This window comes from Hyperolius riggenbachi, chromosome 2, assembly GCF_040937935.1.
Source record: "Hyperolius riggenbachi isolate aHypRig1 chromosome 2, aHypRig1.pri, whole genome shotgun sequence".
Taxonomy (NCBI): Eukaryota; Metazoa; Chordata; class Amphibia; order Anura; family Hyperoliidae; genus Hyperolius; species Hyperolius riggenbachi.
This window is the reverse complement of record NC_090647.1, coordinates 20,332,813-20,356,850: the sequence shown is the minus strand read 5'-3', so window position 1 is coordinate 20,356,850 and position 24,038 is coordinate 20,332,813. Positions and strand designations below refer to the sequence as shown.

At 46.4% G+C, this 24,038-nt stretch overlaps 1 protein-coding gene across 1 annotated transcript in view; it reads left to right on the top strand.

The window, feature by feature from the left end:
• Nucleotides 1-24,038, top strand: part of LOC137544649 (short transient receptor potential channel 2-like) — a 196,923-nt gene that overhangs the window by 3,982 nt on the left and 168,903 nt on the right. The window contains exons 2-3 of the mRNA XM_068265744.1: nucleotides 8,835-8,888; nucleotides 15,677-16,369. Coding sequence (XP_068121845.1) covers nucleotides 8,835-8,888; nucleotides 15,677-16,369 — 747 coding nt within the window. The remainder of the gene's footprint in view (nucleotides 1-8,834; nucleotides 8,889-15,676; nucleotides 16,370-24,038) is intronic.

The following is a 24,038-nucleotide window of genomic DNA, read 5'->3' as shown; positions in this document are numbered from 1 at the left end:
CAACCAAAATTGTATGGTGTGTGTTGAGCCTTAGGCTAATGGAAGTTGCTTTGCATTGCCTGAGAAAGAAGGAATGCAACAGAACAGGAAAGCAAAGTCACCGTTATCCGCACGGTGTCATTTTTTATCTACAGCAATAAGGGCTGGTACAGGAGCTTTTTTCTGCGCGTGTGATTTGAAAAGAACTTGCTAATGCAATGCTATAGGTGGGATCCCACTAGAGAGATGTTATCTGAGTGATGACAATTAGCAAGATTTCCTATTTTGCTGGTGAGAAAAGGAGCTTAAAGATACAATGTTGAAGTAACTATATATCTAGAGGTGCTGTACATTACCTGTAATTGTTTGGTACACACTAATTATGCATAATTATAAATTCCAGGCTGTAAACAAGCAGACATGATGTAGATAAGCTGGTATAGACTAAGGGACCTCAGTTTCTATAGTTACACATGACTCACTAGCTTTAGTGTGATGTGTGGATACCAGGTGCCTCATTAGGGCAAGAGATTTGGGGCACTTGCCTGAATCTCCGCCCACGGCACCTCGGTTGCCGGGGAACTGTTTCCGGTTTCTGGCACAGGGAGGTGGGTCAACTTCTGTCCTGCAATGCCGCTCACACTACTTCCTAATTCAGTGCGAGCGGCATTGCAGAGGAGACAGCGTGGGCTCACCGGCTGGCGCTCTAACGTCTGAGTGTCTAACTGTATCTTCCGCCACGTGACGGAGCACAGTCACAGGATGGGGTCACCGAGGCAAGTTGCCCACTCCACCAGCCACCAGTGTTGCCCACCCACCCCATCAGTGTTGCCCACCAGCCACCAGTGTTACCCGCCCCATCAGTGTTGACCACCAGCTACCAGTGTTGACCACCAGCTACCAGTGTTGCCCACCCCATCAGTGTTGACCACCAGCTCCCAGTGTTGACAAGCCACCCACCCCATCAGTGTTGACCACCAGCCACCAGTGGTGCCCACCCCATCAGTGTTGACCACTAGCTACCAGTGTTGACAACCCACCCACCCCATCAGTGTTGACCACCAGCCACCAGTGTTGCCCACCCCATCAGTGTTGACCACCAGCTACCAATGTTGACAACCCACCCACTCCATCAGTGTTGACCACCAGCCACCAGTGTTGCCCAGCTGCCCACCCCATCAGTGTTTACCACCAGCCACCAGTGTTGCCCACTCTCCTTCCCCACCAGCATTTCCTCCCCCACCAGCGTTTCTTCCACCCCACCAGCACCCAGGGTTTATCCCTTCCTTCCACCCACCCTCTGAGAGCAGCGATGTGGATGTGTGCGGGGTGTGAGAGCAGCGACGTGGATGTGTGCGGGGTGTGAGAGCAGCGACGTGGATGTGTGCGGGGTGTGAGAGCAGCGACGTGGATGTGTGCGGGGTGTGAGAGCAGCGACGTGGATGTGTGCGGGGTGTGAGAGCAGCGACGTGGATGTGTGCGGGGTGTGAGAGCAGCGATGTGGGCAGCGTGTGCAGATGGGCGATCACTAATAGAGATAATTGGGCTGGGAGCACAAGTCTCTGTAGTGCTGCAGAGCTCAGTCACGCTCAGACGATTGCTTCTCCTGTCACTCCGCTTGTGTGTGGCCTATGCTGTATCCCACACCTGAGCCACCTCCTATGAACAGAGGCCTCCCGAGGGACGAGACCGTGCCCCGTACCTTGCTTGACCACCCTACCCACTCCCGACCTGTGCCCCGAGCCTGCCTGACCGCCATGCCCACTCCTGACCTGTGCCCCGAGCCTGCCTGAACGCCATGCCCACTCCCGACCTGTGCCCCGAGCCTGCCTGACCTCCGTGCCCACTCCCGACCTCTGCCCCGAGCCTGCCTGACCACCCTGCCCACTCTCAACCTCTGCCCCGAGCCTGCCTGACCGCCATGCCCACTCCCGACCTGTGCCCCGAGCCTGCCTGACCACCCTGCCCACTCCCCACCTGTGCCCCGAGCCTGCCTGACCACCATGCCCACCCCCGACCTATGTCCCGTGCCTGCCTGACCGCCATGCCCACCCTGACCTGTGCCCCGAGCCTGCCTGACCGCCATGCCCACCCCCGACCTGTGCCCCGAGCCTGCCTGACCACCCTGCCCACTCCCGACCTCTGCCCCGTGCCTGCCTGACCACCCTGCCCACTCTCAACCTCTGCCCCGAGCCTGCCTGACCGCCATGCCCACTCCCGACCTGTGCCCCGAGCCTGCCTGACCGCCCTGCCCACTCCCGACCTGTGCCCCAAGCCTGCCTGACCACCATGCCCACTCCTGACCTATGTCCCGAGCCTGCCTGACCACCCTGCCCACCCCCGACCGCTACACATGCAGGGAACACATCACTGAGCTGATATACGCCTTGCATCACTGGATTCCCTCATCTGGTTACACGTTTATATAGTCCTGACACACTCCCCTCACACACTGCTGCACAGAATACACTGAATGACTCATGCCGCTATCTGTCTCTCACACAGTCCACACAATCTAGTGTAATCCATGTGAGTGGGTGTGCAGAATGATTGGCGAGGTTGGTTTAGGGCAGCAGACCTCTCTATGCAACAAAAAAAATGTTCTCGCATGGGCACCAGCTGGTGTAAAACTGCCACATTTAATAGCAAGGTTTGCAATTCAGAAGACAGCATTGTACAGTGGAATGTATCCAATCGCAATACATCACCGTTCCATCAGATAATACCACCCACAGAGACCTGTCCGGTCGACAATTGTTTCGCTAGAGTAGCTTCCTCGTGGACCGCTGCTCTCCACGGCGGGGATAAGGCTCGGATAAGACCTCTCTGTGCACCGGCAATAATCCCCCCATTCAACCCACAATCCCCCTAAAGGGGCCCATAAACCTAACGATTTTCCCGCCAATATACAGCCGTTTCGATCACAGTGATCGAAACGGCTGTGAAATCGCCGCACACACCGCTGACAGAACGATCGATTTCCGTCCAAAATCGTTCGTTCCCGTCGACCCATCCGTGCGGAAGATTATTCTCGGTCGCTGGCGGGTCGAGAGTGCGGCGTTAGCGGCGTTCAAATGCCCGACGTTCGACGCAATACAGCTGTAATACAGTACCTGCTCCAGCCGGCGCGAGTCCCCCGGTCTTCTTCTACGCTTCGGGCTCCAGAGCTACACAGAACTTCCTGTCCCGGCAGAAAGTTTAAACAGTAGAGCGCCCTCTACTGTTTAAACTTCCCCTGGACAGGAAGTTCAGTAGCCAGAGCGTGGCGGGGCCGGAGCGGAGAAGAAGCCAGCGGGGACTCACGCCGGCCGGAGCAGGTAATGTATGAGGGGGGGGGCGGCAGCAGTGGCAGCTCCACAGACTGTGATTGGTTTCATGCTGAAATCGATTCACAATCTGTTTGCAGTAAAGGCAGCCATACGATCCCTCTCTGATCAGATTCGATCAGAGAGGGATCTATCTGTTGGTCGAATCTAATGGCAAATCGACCAGTGTATGGCCACCTTAACATGAAACACTTTTCCTCAATGTTCTCATTCTAGAGCCCCCATCAGAATTACAACTACCTCATTATTATAGTGCCGCCCACTGTTAGCAGGGCCGGTTCTAGACTCTTTGCTGCCGACCACCTCCCACCCTCCTGAGAGTGCCTGTCGGTGCAGGGGGAGGAGCATATGGGAGGTCAAGACATGAATGGAGCTCAGGAAATTTGCAGGGACAGCCATAAGGTAGCCATACACTGATTGATTTTCAGAAGGTAGAGAAGGAGGCACAGGGGGACAGAGGTAGCACAAGGAAATAGACCTAGGCACAAGGAAATAGACGGAGGCACAAAGGGGGACAGACAGGGGCGTTGCTAGTATCCTAAGAGATCCGGGACACTTTTGGGCACTCCAGATGGAAAATGGGTGTGGCCATACACCAGAATGTGGGTGTGGTCATGGGTGGAGCAAAATTTACATGAACTGAACAGCGGTCTAAGTAGGCCTGCCCAGCAAAATGTTGGATGAAGCCCCCTCTCATGCAACATATCACATAAATAGTTGTAATTTCTTATCAGTGAGGGTCACATTGTAGCCTGACCCAGTCCTGACTCAGACAGGAACTGCCATTTACATACCTGATGTTTAAGGGTATGTTTCCACTAACGCGAATTCGCATGCATTCCCTGCATGCAAATTCGCATAACCAATACAAGTGAATGAGGCTGTGTCCACTCAGGAAAACGGAGCGTTTTCTTGTGCAGGAAAAATCTGCACAGCAGAGCCATCCGAATTCGGACACCGCACACACCGCATGCGATTCGCATACAATGTATTTAATAGGAAATTTTAATGCGGTTTTGGTATGCGAATTTTCTTTTACAAAAGTTTTATTGATAAAAGTCAAAGTAGTCATAACAGGTATGCAATTTTGACAGAAATAAAACAGTTGTAGTATGTATACAGAAGAGTATCAGTGAGACTATTAACAAGCAACTGTACCGGAAGTTTTAAAGAAACATACATGGTAATATAGTCCGCATTAATAGTTTACCTATAAAAACATGAAAGTAAAGAATAATAATAATTGAGCACGTCCCCATCGAGTAGTAGCATCCATTAGATATATTTAAGCGTCAGTAAACATTTTAGAAACAGACCAGTCATCCCAGTTATAGTGGAATTTGGGCAAGGTGTGGTGTAGTGAGTGGTAAATGAGATCCATAGTACGAACATTCTTCAGCTCTAGATATAACTTGGCTAAATGGGGTGTCAGAGCCTTTCCAGTTTCTGGCTACCATCCAGAGGACCGAGCAGATAAATACATTGTACACTCTTTTCCATTTACGAGGGATTTTGGAGTTGGGGGCAAAGAGTAAGGCTTGAGAAGGTGTTAGCTCGACCTCTTTTTCTATGAGGGATCGCAATCCAGTCCTGAGTTTATCCCATATGACCGTGATTAAGGGACAGCTCCAAAATATGTGCAATATTGAGCCTTCTACTTGGCATCCACGAAAGCAGAGTGGAGAAATGGATGGGAAGATTTTGTTAAGCTTAAGTGGAGTCCTGTACCATCTAGTGGCAACTTTAATAGCAGTATCTTTAATTGCTTGAGTTTTTGTGGCCATTTGGAGGTTTTCCCAAATTTTAGACCATTCTTGGGGTTCCAGTGTAATTTGGAGTTCTGTTTCCCACTCTAACATATATTTAGTTTTAGTTTCAATATTGTGTGTGATTAAATGGGAATAGATCCGAGAGATAACTCCTGTAGGCTGAGTGTGGGAAAGGAACAGACTTTCATAAAAGGTACGGTTTGTGAGACCCTCAGGACTGGAAGCTTGAGTGAAGAAGTGACGTATTTGTGTGTATGTGAAATATTGGGACCATGGTAGCTCTCTTGTAAACCTAAACATTTCAAAAGGGACAAATTTACCCCCAATCCAGAATCGGTTCGAGTAAGTGATTCCATTGTTGATCCACCAAGAGAAAGATGAACTGTCACTAAATGCAGGAACAAAGTTAGGATGTCCAATGAAGGATAACCTGGGAGGTTTGGATGAACATAATTTAAATTTATACCTGTAGGTGTACCAGAGGGCAAGGTTTTCATGCACTACAAGATTTTTGCTTTTAAATTCTTTCAAATGAGAGATCTCCAAGTATGAGATAGAGGTAATATTATAAGGCAATATTGACTCTTTTTCGAAATTCACCCAAAGGTTCGTAGACTGATCATCAAACCAAGAAAGGGATTGAGCAAATCTAGTGGAAAGTAAGTATAGCCATAGATTTGGTGCCCCTACACCTCCGTCATAGGTTTTACGGTACAAGTAAATATTTTTGAAACGGGCTGGTTTACCCGTCCATATATATTTATTAATCAGCCTTTGAAACTTATTTATAAGGGTGCGACCAGGATTTAAAGGTAAGGTTCTCATTAAGTACAGTAATCTGGGCAGGATAACCATTTTGATGGCGGTAATTTTACCTAGCCATGGTATTTTGTATGAATTCCAATCGTTAAGGGTATTCTGCACAGATCTGTATAATGGCAAATAATTTGCACTGACTAAGCGGGTGTAGTCAGAAGTAAGCTTAATGCCCAGATATGACAACTCAGTAGACACCCATTTAAATTCAAAGTTAGCCTGATAAAGTTTGATTACTTTAGGAGGGAGATTCACTGCCATTGCTTGCGATTTGTGCACATTTACTTCAAGGCCTGATATTCTGCCAAAGTGTTCCAGCAGCTGAAAAAGAGTTGGCATAGAAGTGATAGCCTGCGTTAAAAATAGCAAAGCATCATCTGCATAAAAAATTGCTTTGTGCTCTTGATTAGCATGGGGATAGCCTTTAATATCGGGGTTATCCTGGATAGCAAGTGATAAAGGCTCTATGGCTAATGAAAATAAGAGGGGGGAGAGAGGGCAGCCTTGCCTTGTCCCTCGCTTAATTAATAGTGGTTCAGATAAAATTCCTGGAATCCTTAGTTTAGCTTGTGGGTTGTTATAAAGAGCTAAAATTGCGTTAATAAATGGGCCCTGGATACCCATGTGGGAGATAACTTTGTGTAAAAAGGGCCAAGTAACCGAGTCAAATGCTTTGCGTAAATCTAAACTTAGCATTAAAAATCTCTCATCTGAAAGCTTGGCATCTTGTAGGATATTACAAGCTAATCTGGTGTTATCAGTGGTTTGACGTTGGGGTATAAAACCTGATTGTTGTGGCGAAACCAGATATGGGGCTACTAAAGTCAAACGATCAGCCATTATTTTAGAGAAAATTTTAGAGTCATTATTAATTAAGGAGATTGGGCGGAAATTTTGGGGTTGGGTATGATCAAGGTGGGGTTTGGGAATTAATGATACAAAAGCTTGAGTAAGTTCAGGGGGAAATTTGGAGCCTTGGAGAGCAGCATTATACAAGATTTTAAGTTGGGGGATAAGTATCTTATCAAACGTTTTATAATATAGACCGGAAAAGCCGTCTGGGCCTGGTGCCTTGGTTTTTTTGAGTGAGGAAATAGCCTTAGAAATTTCGAGGGTGGTAATTGGCTGGTTAAGACCATCAGATTGTTCAGCGGTAAGTTTAGGGATAGGTAGGGAGGTTAGCCAGTCTTCAATTTCGTTAGGCTGGCATTTTGAGGAGAAGTCAAATAACTTCTTATAATAGTCCTCAAAGAGTTTTATTACCTGGGCTGGTCTTGATTCGATAGTACCATGTTTGTTCTGGAGTTTATATATATGAGGAGTTTTCTGGAATTTTTGAAGCTTTCTGGCAAACATGGTACTAGCCGAATTACCATATAGTAAAAATTTAGCCCTGGTGAATTTTAGAGCTTTTTCAGTTTTTTCAGATAGTAGATCGTTTAACTGTTGGCGCTTTTCTCTAATGGTAGCTAAGAGATCTCTGTCATGTGAAGTGGAGTGGGATTTGTATAGTGCTGAGAGTTCAGCGGTCAAGCGAATGATAGTCGCAAGTCTAGCTCTCTTACGTCGAGAGGCCAATTGAATAATTTTCCCTCTGATAAAGGCCTTATGACAGGCCCAGAGAGTGCCTATGGACACTTCTCCATTGTTATTTAAGATAAAGAATTCCTCGAGTGCTTGATGTAGATCACTCACTATTCCAGCATCTTGGAGAAGGAGATCGTTAAGTCTCCAATTCTCGATTGAAAAAGGTGCTCCCAGATTCCTCAAGGTACCACTAACAATCTGATGGTCGGACCAAACACAGGGGTGAATCTCTGAGGCAGAGACATTAGCTAAAAGTATTGGAGAAAGCATTATGTAGTCTAACCTGGCATAGGTGTTTTGGGGGTTGGAATAGTATGTGTAGGATTTATCTCCCATGTTAAAGGCTCTCCATAGATCAGTGAGCTGAGAGGAGCGCAAGGCAGTGTTTAAAGATTTGGGAAAGGTTCTACTGCTCTCTGCAGGTCTGCTCCTATCAGCCAATGGATTACTAACAGCATTGAAGTCCCCAGCTAACATAAGGTGGGGAGAGTGAAAAGCCTCCAAGCGTTGGAATAGCTCTCTGTAAAAAGTGGCTTGGTTCGTATGTGGTGCATATACATTACATATAGTAATATCTTTTCCTCCCAGAACCCCTTTCAATATCAGAAACCTGCTCTCTGGATCCTTATAAACCTTGCTACAATCAAACATCACTGAATTTTTGAAGAAGATGGCAACACCACGAGTTTTATTTTGATAAGCAGTGAAATAGGCCTTAGTATATGATTTATCAAAATAGGAGGGACAGTGGTCTTTCATAAAGTGCGTTTCTTGCAGGAGTAAAACGTCTGCTTGTAGTTGTTTATATTGTTTAAATGCCTTCCTCCGTTTTGTTGGTGAATTTAGGCCTTGCACGTTATGTGTAAGGATTGTTAAGGTCATTTAATCAAAATTTTATTTATTAGCATAAAGTAGCTAAAGTAGTAGTGGTGCCATCTTGTGGATCTTATCAGAATTAAATTGAGAAAGTACATGGGAATAACAGGTGAGATTATATTATAAGAGGATGATGCTCTGGGACAACTTACAATGAGGACGTGCGTCAATAACTTGATAACTAAGCAAATATTTAACATTTTAACTCTATCCACTAGACGGTAAGGTATTAAGCTTAAAGTATGCAGATAGAATCTCAAAATGGGTACCGTATTAAGTGGTAACTCAAAACTATAATAGTTTTTCAAGTCCAATTTCAACCTATGGAAAAAATTGTCCTGAAATACAACGACTGGAAGAGAAGTCCCACAGTCGAGGGGGGAACAGCAAAGCTCGGGAGCAAAGCTCGGAAGTTTAGCCTCTAGTAGCAATGCAGTGCAAAAATATAATGATTAACCTGTAAAATTGGACCGGGAATCAGGGTCAGAGGTTTGCAAACAGTAAGGTGATCAGTAAACGTGTGGGCAGTCCTCAGGTGAGTATTAACATAGTCATGTGAGGAATGTAGGAAAAGTAAGTTCCTTATGAAAAAAAAAGTATACCTTCACCCCTCTTCTTGCGTCTGAGAGTATGAGGCCCGAGGAGAGTTGTCTCTTGCTTGCGTTTTCTTAGAGGTCCAGATAGGAGATAACGGCCGGGAAGATTGCTTTTGAGGAGAGCTGGCAGGGGATACTTGCAGACCAAGCTTGCGTAGGAGGCGAAAGCCATCTTCAGGGGAAGTGGCAGCATGATTAACTCCGTTATGAAGCACAAGAAGTTTAAAGGGGAAGCCCCAGCGATATTTAATTTGTGCTTTGTTAAGCGCAGCCGTGACTGCTTTCATCTTACGTCTCTTTTCCAGCGTTACGGGAGAGAGATCCTGATAGATTTGAATTTTATGGCTTTCAAACGTAATGTCCAATTTCTGGCGTGCTTTCTGTAGTATTTGCTCTTTAATCAGAAAGTCTTTTAAGCACATTACAATGTCCCTAGGAGGGGATTCGGGGGTCGGCTGAGGTCGCAGGGCTCTATGGACCCTGTCGCAGGTGAAGCTTTCAAGGGGCAGCTCAGGTAATAAGAGAGAAAAGATTTGACTTACAGTTGCTGGAAGATCTTGGTAAGTTTCAGGCAAGCCCCTGATACGCAGATTGTTGCGGCGGGTTCTATTGTCAAAGTCCTCGGATTGAGATTGCAGTGCCCATACCGACTCTTTGAGGGTGTTATGTTCCGCTTTTAAGGCTTTGTGCGCGGCCAGAAGTTCGTCATGCTTAGTTTCTAAAACGTTGGTTCTACTCCCCAGCGCGGAAATCTCCTGCGTCAAAGAGGCCTCCACGCGCCGGAGCTCGGATTGGAATTTTCCTACCAGCTTGCCACACATTCGGTCAAAACTTTCCTCCAGGTCCGATCTGGAAAGGCCTCTTTCCCTCTCCGCTTTGGATTGAGTCCAATCTGGGCCTGTCTCTGGTAGAGAATCCAGCGATGGCGCTGGAGAGCCGCGGCCATCTTGGGACATCGTGACAGAGGAGCGCGGCCTAAGTAGATAATCAGTCACCGGTTTCTGTCTCCCCGATGTTCCGGTCCTTTTTTGCCTCCGGGACATGCACAACAGCTAAGGGAAGGGGCTGCTTGAAGTTTCGCTGTAAATAGGTGCTTTTGAGCCCCTGGATAAGGCTAAGTAGAGCTCGTCTCTAGCAGAGCTGCATCGGGCTGCTTCCGCTCTCTAGCGCGCCGCGCATGCGCCCCGGTATGCGAATTTTCATGCAAATTCACATACGATTTCGCATGGAAACAATGGAAAAGCACACAGGCACTGCTATGGTTAAATTCGCATACATAGTCGTCCATGCAAAATTGTATGCGAATTTGCATGAAAATTCGCATACAACCCCATACGAAATTTGCATCCGCATGCAAATTTTTTTCCCGCGGTGATTCCCACTGCACAAGTGGAAACGTGCCCTCACTCTTTCAGGCAGAGAAAGAAAAAAAGGAACACAGCCTAGTTATTTGTGTGCTAGGCACTGTACATACACTTGTCTATCTCATCATGTCACATGTCATTTCGGGTGTCCTTTAAGAGTTTCTTTTGATCATTCACATTTTTTTATTATTTTTATTATTATTATTTATCTATAAAGCGCCAACATATTCCGTGGCGCTGTACAATGTAAGAAAACAAACAAGGGATACATAATGATACAGACAATGATATACATCAAATATGAACACTGACACAAGATACAAGCACTGCTGATTACAATTTGATTTAACATGATGACTAAAATGTATAAATCTTTATGGCCCAGTGCACACCGAGCGGATCTTGATGCGATCCGCCGGCCGCATCCGCCTGTAAAGCCGCTCGGGTAATGTATTTCAATGGGCTGGTGCACACCGGCGGTTTAAGGTTTTTAGCAAACCGCAAACGTGCCTCCTGCTGCACGTTTGCGGTTTGCTAAAAACCTCAAACCGCCGGTGTGCACCACACATTGAAATACAATAGCCAAGCATTTTCACTGGCTGATGCGGCTGGTGGATCGCATACAAAATCCACTCGGTGTGCACCCGGCCAAATATCGGCTCTCTGCTCCCAAAACCGCTAGCGTTTTGACGATCTGCTAGCGGTTTTGGTGTGCACTGGGCCTAACAGAGTGCAAGCAATTAAATTAATAACATTCCATGGCACAAAAGGGTGAGAGAGCCCTGCCCTTGCGAGCTTACAATCTAAAGGAATGGGGTGGAAACAAGAGGTGGGGGAAGTATACAGTATATGTACAGGCAGTGCGTAATTAGGTTATTTAGTGGGTGCATGGCCTAAGCTAGAGAATATGCTTGTCGGAAAAGGTGGGTTTTGAGGGAGCGTTTAAAGATTTCAAAGGTGGGAAAGTGGCGGATGTGCTGTGGAAGGGCATTCCAGAGGAGGGGTGAGGCCCGTAAGAATCACCGCTGATTCCCCGCTGACAAAATCGTATGCGGGTGCGATTCCGCATGCGTATTTTACCGCAATTTCGCATAGGTTAGTATTTATGCTATTTTAACCATGTCACTGCCTGTGTGATTTAACATTACTTTCTATGCGAAATCGCGGTAAAATACGCATGCCCAAACCGCATGCGATTTCCCTATTAAACACATTAGCAGCGATTCGCTTAGCGGTGTGCGGGGTGCGAATTCTGAGGGCTCTTCTGTGCAGATTTCTCCCGCACAGAAAAACGCTCAGGATTACTGACAAGTGGAAACAGGGCCATCCACTTGTATTGGCTATGCAAATCTGCATGCAGAGAACGCATAGTAAATATGCTGGGAAACGCTTCCTCTTCAGAACTAGTGGAAACAGGCCCAGAGGGCTGGTTCACACTAGAAGAGCTTTTTCTAAGCACTTGTGATGTGAAAAGCTCTTCCTAATGTAATGCTATGGGTGTGATCCCATTTGAGGGATGGGATTTTAGAAAAATCCCCCATAGCATTGCATTAACAAAAGCTTTAGGCCTCTTTTCCACGGACTGTTGATAGGCAGTGAAATGCCTATCAAAGTCTCACAACTGTTTGATGCTGCCTGGTAACTGCTCACTGCTTGCCTGGTAACTGCTTGCATGGCAACTGCTTGCTGCTGACTGGTAACTGCTCACTGCTGCCTGGTAACTACTCGCTGCTGCCTGGTAACTGCTCACTGCTTGCTGAGCACACAGTTCAAAAGTCTGTGGGAAAGAGGCCTCAGGCTTCTTTTCCATGGACAGTTGAACTGTGTGCTCAGCAAGCAGTTACCAGGCAGCAGCGAGCAGTTACTAGGCAGTAGCGAGCAGTTACTAGGCAGTAGTGAGCAGTTACCAGGCAGCAGAAAGCAGTTACCAGGCAGCAGCGAGCAGTTACTAGGCAGTAGTGAGCAGTTACCAGGCAGCAGCGAGCAGTTACCAGGCAGCAGCGAGCAGTTACCAGGCAGCAGCGAGCAGTTACCAGGCAGCAGCGAGCAGTTACCAGGCAGCAGCGAGCAGTTACCAGGCAGCAGCGAGCAGTTACCAGGCAGCAGCGAGCAGTTACTAGGCAGTAGCGAGCAGTTACCAGGCAGCAGCGAGCAGTTACCAGGCAGCAGCGAGCAGTTACCAGGCAGCAGCGAGCAGTTACCAGGCAGCAGCGAGCAGTTACCAGGCAGCAGCGAGCAGTTACCAGGCAGCAGCGAGCAGTTACTAGGCAGTACTGAGCAGTTACCAGGCAGCAGCGAGCAGTTACCAGGCAGCAGCGAGCAGTTACCAGGCAGCAGCGAGCAGTTACCAGGCAGCAGCGAGCAGTTACCAGGCAGCAGCGAGCAGTTACCAGGCAGCAGCGAGCAGATACCAGGCAGCAGCGAGCAGTTACCAGGCAGCAGCGAGCAGATACCAGGCAGCAGTGGGAAGTTATGAGAGTGTAAGAGGCATTTCACTGCCGATCAACTGTCCGTGGAAAAGAGGCCTTCGAGCTTATTCACACTTGAGCGGGATTCCCGCTCACCGCAAACCCCCTAGCGTTTTTTTAAAAAACCGCTAGCCACTTAATCCTATGGCAGTATACTCACTGCCACGATCGCGGCGTTTTGCAGTTAGCGTTAACCGCAAACGCATTACAGCTACATGCAGCGTTTTGCCGGTGATTCCTAGACGATCGAGATTAGCGTGTATAGAACCGCTAATCGCGATCACTGACAAAACGCTGCAGTGTCCAGTGATTTTTCCGCGTTAATCGCTAGCATTTTATGATTTTAGACGTGAACGGGGCCTTACAAATCTCTAGCGCTTAAAAATCTATTGCTGTGTGACTCAGCCCTGCTAACCTGCACATTTTGTGTTATCGCACTGCATGCAGTGAATTGGGATGCCGTTATATCACAGCACACCCGACGCGGTACGACGCATAGCTAGTGCATTGCGGTGCGGCAATCCACGTTACACCAAAACGCACCGCTGTGAACGCGGCCTCACTTATTCCCAAACAAAAGTAGGATTTGGCTATAAGGAAATGCAGTGACAGCAGAGTACAATAATGTCACACAGGTGGGAATGGGAAGTGCTGGCGTGTGAACGTTCCCAGGAGTCGTATTAGTGAGCCTGCGTACGGCCGCTCCTTCTGCAAATACCGCTGCGGATTGCCTACAACACACTGATAACACTGTCCGCATGAAGGTCGTCTCGTTCATGGTGGTGTTTCTAATGATCTTCAGCCCTGTGCTGTCGGCTGTCACTCTCGTATTTCACTCCAACTCCACCCACACAACCTAATCAATAAAGTGATTTCTGAAAGCTGAGGACTCATCAAATGAAAAAGTGTCATAAAGTAAAGTCACCGACACTCAGCTGGGCTTCTGCAGATCTTTCTTCAAAGTAACATTTGTGCAATGCTAGGTACACACGAGGCAATTTTCTGAAAGATTTACCGTTCACCTCTATGGAAAAACGATCGGAAATCAGATCGGACCTTTTGGAAATAGTCAATCTGACAGTAAATCTGTCAGAAAATTGTATCGTGTGTACCTAGCATTTCCGACACTGTGTGCCCAGCTGGGTTTCTGAAGATCTTTCTCAAAGGTGACGTGTAATGCTGGGTACACACGGTGCGTTCCCCCATTCGATGCGCCGCTCGATTCCCAGCCGCTCGATTATTTCCGAGCATTTCCGATCACGTTTCGATGATTGTTAGGTCGATTCTCATGTAAAGTATGCCGAATCTACCTAACGATCCATCGAAACGGGAATCGGACACGTCACAAATAATCGAGCAGGAATGCACCGTGTGTATCCAGCATAAAATGCAATAAATCACCACGAGCGCACAGAAATGTTACATAATCCTCAAAATGACTGCTAAATGGAGTAGGTCAGATGGCGGAGTCAATTATTAACAAATATGTCTAAAGGGGCCCAGTAACCATCCAATTTCCAAAACGATCAACCGGCTGCCCAATGCATGCAATCAGTCAGGGCCAGATTTACCATAAGGCAATGTAGGCACTTGCCTACAGGCATCTGGTGATGAAAAGGAGGCTCACTCTCCTCCCCTACTGCCTCCCTCCTTCCCTATGCAGAGTCCTGATGAGAGTGTAAATGAGGGGTTACTCCGGGGAGCGGTGGGAATGAGGCCTGCTGTCCATACATGCCTCCTCCCTGTTTCTGAAATTAACTTGCCTCGGATATTCTTTAAAGCCTGGTACAAACATTCAATATTGACCAAGTTTATCACCTCCATGTAGTATGAGAACCAACAGATTTTGAATACTATGAACAAATCGTGTAGTTAACCTCGCTTACTACATGGAAGTGGTAAAACTGGCCAATGATTGGACAATCAGAATTGGACATGTGTATAAACCCTAAGTTTAAAACCTCCCTTTTTTGGAAAAAAAAAATAAATATTTATTACTTTCTGTACTTTGCCACGTATACTAATGCCTCATGCCATAGTGTGGCACTCATAGTGGGGTTGATTCACTATAACAAATAGCATGCCTTATCAGAGTTAACATGCCTTATCAGAGTGCCTTATCAGAGTTAACATGACTTATCAGAGTTAACATGCCTTATCAGAGTGCTTTATCAGAGTTAATATGCCTTATCAGAGTGCCTTATCAGAGTTAATGTGCCTTATCAGAGTTAGGGTGCCTTATCAGAGTAGCATAGCGAGCGCTACGAACTTATGCTTTGCTAATTGATAATGACGAGAGCTCCACTCGCCCTGCCCTGAGCCCGTGGCGGGTGCAATCACTTTAATGGACATTATCCTCACACTTTGATTGCTCCAATAGGCTGCCTGTCAAGTTTCCTGTCAAGTGGCGTTCCTCTTTAAAGGGAACCTAAAGCGAGGCTTCAATATTTGTTACCTTTGAAGTAATACCAGTTGCCTGGCAGTCCTGCTGATTTCGTTGGCTGAAATAATGTCTGAACCACACGCCTGGAACAAGCATGTGGATAATCCTGTCATACTTCAGTCAGAGCACCTGATCTGCATGCTTGTTGAGGGGCTATGGCTAAAAGTATTAAAGGCAGAGCCAGAGGATCAGCAGGCCAGCCAGGCAATACGCATTGTTTAAAAGGAAATAAAAATGGCAACCTCTATATTCTTCTCGCTTTAGGTTCCCTTTAAGGTACCATGAGGGATTGTTTGCAGATCTTAGTGATTTTCTCAAGCAGAAGGGATAATTAGCTATAGTTTCCTAAAATTCAGCTTTATGAATTGCCTTTAACATCAGAATTCCATGAGAAGCATCTTTCTATTCTTTATGACTGGTGATTAACCCTCTTCCCATCTTTATTTCTCCAGCAAGCACATTGGAGGGAAATTGTCAACAAAAAGCTTAAGTTCCCAGTGAACCTCATCAACGCCATCCATGATGGCAACCTCATCCAAGTCCAGCAGGTCCTACAGGTCAGCGATGGAATCCTGCGACAGCTGGATGACAGCGAAGACCGCTCCTGGCGAGAGGCCCTCAACCTGGCCATCCGTACTGGCAATGAGGAGATCATGAAGACCCTGCTACACTGTGTGAAGTTCGATTTCAGACAGATCCATGAAGCCCTACTGGTGGCTGTTGACACCAACCAGCCCCATGTTGTCAAAATGCTACTCGACCGCTTGGACCAGGAGAAAGGCATCAAAATGGATATCAAGTCCTTTTCCCTGGCCTTCTTTGACAACTCCATCGATAACTCCCGCTTTGCTCCTGGTGTGACCCCGCTGACGCTGGCTTGTGAGAAGGACCTTTATGAGATTGTGGAGATGCTGATGAAGAAAGGTCACGTCATCACCACTCCACACAAGATCTCCTGTGCCTGCCTGGAGTGCAGCAATGGCCGCAAGTATGACCTTCTCAAGTTCTCACTGTCCCGCATCAACACCTACAAGGGAATCGCCAGCAGGGCTTACCTGTCCATCGCTAGTGAAGATGCTATGCTTAGAGCCTTCAAGCTGAGCCGGGAGCTCAAGAGACTTTCAAGAAAGGAGCCAGAGTTTAAGGTCAGTGCTTTTCTCTTATCAGTCAGTGTTAATTGGGAAACCCACATCATTATTTTGAGTTACAGCCAGACAGGGTTGGTTGTAGGTCATTAGTCAGGTCCATCTTGATCTCAGCACTGATAGAATGTGTGGGTCTTCCCTGATACATGGAATCTTAGTAACGCCCCCCCTCTTCTGCAAAAAAAGACAATGGTCTACTTTAACCGCTAGTGGGAAACAGAGTGCTTTTACTGTAAGTGGCCATCAGGTCACGACCCCCCCCCCCCCCCACACCACCACCACCACCACCACCAGTAAGGAGAATAGGAGGGAGGACCATGCAGTGTGGATAGAGTAAGACCAGGTTCTGGATTCGGAAAAATAAAGTGAAGTGGCTAGGTTGGAGTGTAGGCCATGGTAGGCCTGACAGGGGTGAAGACAGGCTATTGGGAAAGGATCAAGGATGGTTATTTAGGATTCCATGTGTTAATTAAGGCTGCATGTAAACAAGCATTGTGAAGAGCTATGTTTTACGTAAAAGAGCTAATTTCTCCAGGAGGTGCCGACCGGACTTTGGGCTTCAGCTTGTACTTATTGCTCAAGGGCAGCCTAGGTCAAGGCACTCCGCTTTCTCATTTGCTTCCTTCCCTTATACAGGGTTGCTGGCCTCACTGAGTCATTTATTTTTACTAAGGGGTCACATGGTTTGTAGTTGCTCCTCTTCTGTCTGGTTCTACCCCAGCGGGGGTTCGGAACCTACCATATGTGTGTGAGATATGCATGTTAGGAGAACTATTTGCACACTGCTTTATTACACCATTGCTTTAAAGAGGTTCTCTGGGGGGTTTTGAAAACAAAATCGGACACTTACCTGAGGCTTCCACCAGCCCCCTGCAGCTGTCATGTGCCCGCGATAATTATACTGTGCCTGCACAGTAAGCTCCCAGAGACGCGAGCGGGAGCGAGGACGTGTGCGGCTGCAGTCGTATTCGTCTAGTTAGACGAATAATTGACCAGTGACGGCAGCGGGGAACGGCGGATCGTAGGAGGATGGCGCGGGACATGACAGCTGCAGGGGGCCGGTAGAAGCTCCAGGTAAGTGTCCTTTTTTTTTTCAAAACCCCCCACAGAACCCCTTTAAGACCCATCTATCCACCACTGCATACCCGCCAAATTCACTGCTTAATCTCCTCCCCTTGTACTTACAACCCCTCCCCCCCACCACCTTTTGTGCCCCCCTCCCCACCCTTATATTGTAGGCCTACCTGGCAGGGCCCTCCTCACTGTGTGCTCTTCTCTGCCACTATATGGACTCAGTAACTCGTCTGCTATATTTATCCCTACATTGTTACATCACTATTTTGTGTATTATTGTTGAATGAAATAAGGTCCCTGTGTAACAATGCTTACTGTGGTAATGTCTCCTCTACCTACTGTACAGTGTTGCATAATATGTTAAAGCTTTATACATACATTTTGGTAATAATAATGGCCAGAGTTTTAGAAATCAGTGCAGAACTGTCTCAGACATCCTAAGAAATCATTAGATAGGCCTAGTGCACACCAGAGCGGTTCGGCTGCGGTTTGCGATCCGCTTGCGGGTGCGGATCCGCTTGGGTAATGTATTTCAATGGGCTGGTGCACACCAGAGCGGGAGGCGTTTTGCAGAAACGCATACTCCCGGGCTGCTGCAGATTTTGGATTGCGGAGGCGTTTCTGCCTCAATGTTAAGTATAGGAAAACCGCAAACCGCTCTGAAAAACGGCACTTCAGAGCGGTTTGCCAGGCGTTTTTTGTTACAGTAGCTGTTCAGTAACAGCTTTACTGTAACAATACATGAAATCTACTACACCAAAAACGCTTCACAAAACCGCAAAACGCTAGCTGAAACGCTACAGAAAAAGAAGAAAAAGCGTTTCAAAATGTGCTAACATTTTGCGGATCTGCTAGCGGTTTTTGGTGTGCACCAGGCCATAGTGCAGATTCCTTCTTAAAGGGGTTCTTCCGCGAATGAGGAAAAAAAATCAAAATGGTTTATGCATAATCTATTAAAAATCCTTCTAAAATAGTGTGAAAAGTTTTTTTAAAAAATGAATGGTTTCACCAATACAACATGTAATGTATACAGTGACGGCTGAGGTGACTGTGAGGCTAATCCATTTGTTAGGGGTGGTTTTTTTGTTACTGTCATTTCACAAGCTGCTCCCTACCTAGTTTTCATTGCTGTAATGCAGGGCTATGATGAAGTGCTGTGCAATGGCAGTTACAGCTGAATAACGGCTGTGCTGCTCTGTAGTTTCTGCTTGTACTTCCTTACAGAGCTGACCCCCCTCCCCCCCCTCTCTGTACTGTACTGTACTGAACTGTAGCTCAGGCAGCTAACTTGCCGTGCAATGGATAGGAAGTCCTCTGCACAGACGCTGAAGTCTGGTTGCCCGGCAACGAGGTAAACACGTGATTTGCTCCGAAGAGCTGCCCGACCTCTGCCTACAGGGAGAGGCGGGGGGAGGGGGGTCAGCTCTGTGAGGAAGTACAAGCAGAAACTACAGAGCAGCACAGCCGTTATTTTAATAGCTGTAACTGCCATTGCACAGCACTTCATCATAGCCCTGCATTACAGCAATGAAAACTAGGTAGGGAGCAGCTTATGAAGTGAAAGTAACAAAAAAAACACCCCTAACAAATGGATTAGCCTCACAGTCCCGTCAGCCGTCACTGTATACATTACATGTTGTATTGGTGAAACCATTCATTTTTTTGAAAAAATTTTCACACTGTTTTAGAAGGATTTTTAATAGAACATGCATAAACCATTTTGATTTTTTTTCCTCATTCGCGGAAGAACCCCTTTAAACTGTTGTATAATAGGAGGAGCCAGGAAGACCTCTCAGGCAGTGCAGTGTGTGAGGGGAATTGCTGTTGCTGAGGTAACCAATACATCTGCTGTCAGCAAGCTCTGAGTGAGGGGGGAGGAGCCCTTCACAAATCACGTCATCTAGCCTGTACTATCTGTAGAACTGCTAATGAGCACTTCTTAATCTGCAGTAGTTAAGGAATGGATTTGCACTTTTCTTAACTGTAGTGCAGCTCTAGAAATCCACGCTAAACTGCCACTATTACATAGGCTTCAGGAAGTTTCTTACTATCATGCAGAACTGTTCCTCTGCTGGTTAGAACAGTTTTAGAAGAAAAAACTGTCGGTAATGCGTTGATAAATCTGGCCCACAGTGAGGAATACTGTCAGCTTGCACATATTAGTAAAATAAAATGAGTGTGAATCTGTCTCACCTCAGGGGGGCTTCTGCAGGGTGACAATTGACTGATCTGATTTACTTATTTGTTTGTTGTTTTTGTAAATTTGCAGAGTAGCTGGAACAATAGCAAATAGAGTATGCAAATTCCTGTACCTCCCCTATATGCTGTTTCTGCATTATCTGCTGCTATTGTAGAACAAGCTTTATTGTTTTACAAACTAGTGCCTACCATGTAAACAGGATAATGCTGGGCCTTCTATTAAAATGTACCCTAGCATTTAATCCTAAAGGTGGCCATACACTTATAGATTTGCTGAAGATTCGACCATCAGATAGATTTCTGTCAGATGACAGTCAGGTTGAATCTGACAGGAATCTATCTGATGTCTGCCACACACTAGGAACATATTTCCAATAGATTTCATCCTGAAATCTATTGGAAATCTATTGAAAATCAATCTAATGCTGGGAATACACGGTGCATTTTTGCGGGTCGATTCTGCCGCCCGATCTGCCTCGATTTTGCGCCCAATTCTCTTATCTTCCATTCAAGACAAGACAAGACAAATAACATTTATATAGCGCTTTTCTCCTGGCGGACTAAAAGCGCCAGAGCAGCAGCCACTAGGGGGCGCTCTATAGGCAGTAGCAGTGTTAGAGAGACTTGCCCAAGGTCTTGTTACTGAATAGGTGCTGGGTTACTGAACAGGTTGAGCCGAGATTTGAACCCTGGTCTCCTGCGTCAGAGGCAGAGCCCTTAACCATTACCATTACACTATTCGTTTTTCTTATCTTTTCCCATTGTTCACTATGCGAAATCAAGCGCGGAATCGATCGGGTGGGAGATCGGACAAGTCAGAAATTATCAATCGAGCCATCTTAATGGCTCAAAAACGTACCGTGTATTCCCAGCATTAATGCATTATTGCACCATTAGATCCAATGCAACTCTGTGGGCCATCGATTTGCTGCCAGCAGCAGATCGACCTAGATCTTCCATCCTGTCTGATAGATCAAATAGATTGAAATCGGCCACAAAACGATCAATAGATTTGATAGAATCGATTTCCGATTGATTGATCGATTCCGTAGACTTGATCAATCGATCGATGGCTGAAATCGACCAGTGTATGGGCCCCTTTAAGTTGGCCATGCATCAGGCGACTTGGCAGCCAATTGACCATCCGATTCAATAATTAGAGCTTGCCGGATCGACGATGAGACCAATTTCCGGACAAAATCCTTCAAGATGTAGGGCTGACTTGCTCGATCAGGTGTGCGACGGTAATAGCGAGCCGTATCAGGATAAGCGATGAACGCGATGGAACTCCCGGCACTGTCCCCCCAGATGTAAAATGTTCCCCCCGGTGCAGTAAGCTTTACCTGTCCGTCGCTGGCTCCGTCTGCATGCATGCTCCCCACATGGTTGCCGCTATATTGTGGGCACGTAGGCGGCATCATAACTCCAATTCCCGAGAGATTTCATGCTGAAAGTGATCGGGAATCGGAATGTGGTGTATGGACAACAGACAGATCTCTCTCCGATCAGATACAATCAGGGAGAGAACTATATCTTGTTTGATCTGCCCATACATTGTCTGATGTATGTGCACCTTTTAATGCTGGGAATACACAATGAGATTTTTCAGTGGATTTACTGTCCGATCGATTTTCCGATCATTTTTCTTATCAATTTCCATTAACTTCTATGAGAAATCAATCAGAAAAACTACCGAAAATCAGATTGGACCTGTCGGAAATTATCTATCGAACCATCTATCTGGCAAAATATTTCATGGTATATTCCCAGCATAAGGCTCGTACACACGTCCAGCAAAAGCGCACAAACAACCCGATGACATGACCGTCAGCACGACCAAAGGATCGCACTACTTGTATTTTCTGTGCACCAACCAACTGAACAACCAACTCATTTGCGTACTGTGCAAGCTAGCAAAATGACGGACTGCACCATATGGCCGCATTCAGAACAAGACAAGTTGCTCAAATTACATTGAACACATGTAGCTAACTGCATGATATCCAGAGACGGGACAAGGTCCTCCAGCACCCAAGGCTGAGACACCAAAGTGCACCCCTCCATCCCTCCCACCCAAGCCGCCACACACTGATTGCTATTAGACTAAAGGGGCCCATACACTGAAGAGGTCCCCCAGGGCCCCCAACGCCTTAATCTCTAGTTATCTGGCTTACAGTACCTCCCATGTATCTCCTTTTCTTATTTCTCTCTGCTTCAAACATAATAGAGTGAGTTTTGAGCCCCCTCCTACACTGCGCCCTGAGGCTGGAGCCTCTCTCGCCTCTGCCTCGGCCCGGCCCTGATGATATCAGCCCAACAATCGTGTGAGTTGATCTGCTGGTTGGATCGGGCAAACTGCCTGTTACCAGTCGCTCGTCTAGTCGTGTGTCACACGAACACACGCCCAACAGACCAATTTTGGACGATAGTTGGGTGGAAGTGTTGACGTGAGTACAAGCCTTAAAGTGAACCTGAAATGAAAATAAACTGATGATAAACAATTGGATCTCTCCTCCTACTCCTAAAAATAACTTTTTTAGATATCTCAAAGTTTTATTTTATGTAAAAACATTTACAAAGCAGATTTAATGTTTCATAGTCTCTGCTCATTTGCAGGGACTCAAGAGTCCCAGAGTAAAAATACATGAACTATTGACCTATTTATCCATCCCTTGCAGTCAGAAGTCCAGTTATCGTTCTCTGGCTGCCTGTACTTATTTTTTTAACAATCTTTTCTTCGATAATTTTTTAAAAAAATGGCATTGACATGAAAACATACTGAGGAGTCACATTATATGAAAATTAGATAGATCAAGAGGAAATAACAAGAAAAGGCACATTCATTAACCTTCACATGCAGACCTTGTAATCAGCAATACCTTTATCCCTTCTTATGACACCTACATGAAATATATTTCATTTTTTTTTCAAGTCAAACTAGACTTTCATTGTATCACATTTTTTCCCTGGAACAATGTTGTTTTCTATGCATTTTAATGGGAAAAAGAGGAAAAAATAAATAAATAAACACGTCATTTCTCAATTTTACCAATTCAAGTTTAAAATAAAAAGTGCCACTGTAGATGAAAAAAACCCCCACACATTTTTAAAATTTAGGGGAAATTGGCTTATCTCCCCCTGGCTGTCGTAGCTCCTCCCCAACCAGGTCAATATGAATTTTCCTGTAGGCCTCAACACCATCATTGTATCACTTTCATTCTTGAAAGGGGTTAATCATCAGGTGGCGCTGGATGGCTACATGAATTTTTTATTGTGCATGTTCTTGCAACATTACATGGATGTCAATGTTTCTTTTTATTCTGTTTTCTGTATTTTGTGTGTTGAAAAAAACCCCACAAACTTTATTTGGCTATTTCTACCGTTTATCACAAAACGTAGACTATGTTCCTGTCACAATTTATGGTGAAGATATTTGATTCTGAAATGATGCTACAGTGTGTATTTTTCACTATGAACTGAGAACATAAAAATATTTTTAATGGTAAAAATCAATCTTCTTGGTTTAGGGAACATATATTTCCTTTCACCAATTAGTGCTGCAGCAGATAGTGCCAGAGGTGTGCACAGGGGCAATGCCCAATCGTGCACTGCTGTGCCTCAGCTACAAGATGTATATCTACGTTCTTGTGGCTTAGATGAAGTCACAGAGGACACAGATATACTGCAGCTGAGGCTAGAACTTGTCAAGCTGGGGAATAGGGATGTCCGAACATTGCAACTTCGCAAACGTGAACCGTGAACTACCATGAACCGATCCTTCGTGGCTAGCCTCATTGTCTTTGAGACCCCGGAAGATCAGGGATACATGGCCGCACTGTGTCGGCACAGTAGCACGGACCTGGTTGGGCTTGGCTTTTTCCTCCGGAGCCAGTTCAGGTCCATGCTATTGTGCATGCGCAAGCTATTGAGAAGCCCCTGTTGACGATCTTTCAGGGGATGATGGTGGAGGAGGACAAGGAAAGCCTCTGGCGGACCCCAGAGGCATCTGCTGAGGTGAGTACACCCAGTGGCGTAAGAATACGGGGTGCAGAGGTTACGACCGCATTGGGGCCCTTGGGCCAGGGGTGCCCTCCCTCGACCACAATATTAAACATGAAGTAGGGAAGGCTCTGGATACCTTAGAGACTCCCTGGTCCTTGGTCCATCCCATCGTTCCTGCGTCATACCCAGATAAAGTGATTCACCCTGCTAGTTCTTCGGCACTCCTTGAGTAGTCTTCAGTTCCGAAGGCTGCCCAAGGAGTGCTGAAGAGCTATTCGACTTAGCAGGACGAGTAACTTCAACCGGTGATAGTGCAGGAACAACAGGATGGACCAAGGACCGGGAAGCTTGGCCCAGGTAAACCAAGAGGCCGCTTGGGGCCTCACTTACACCA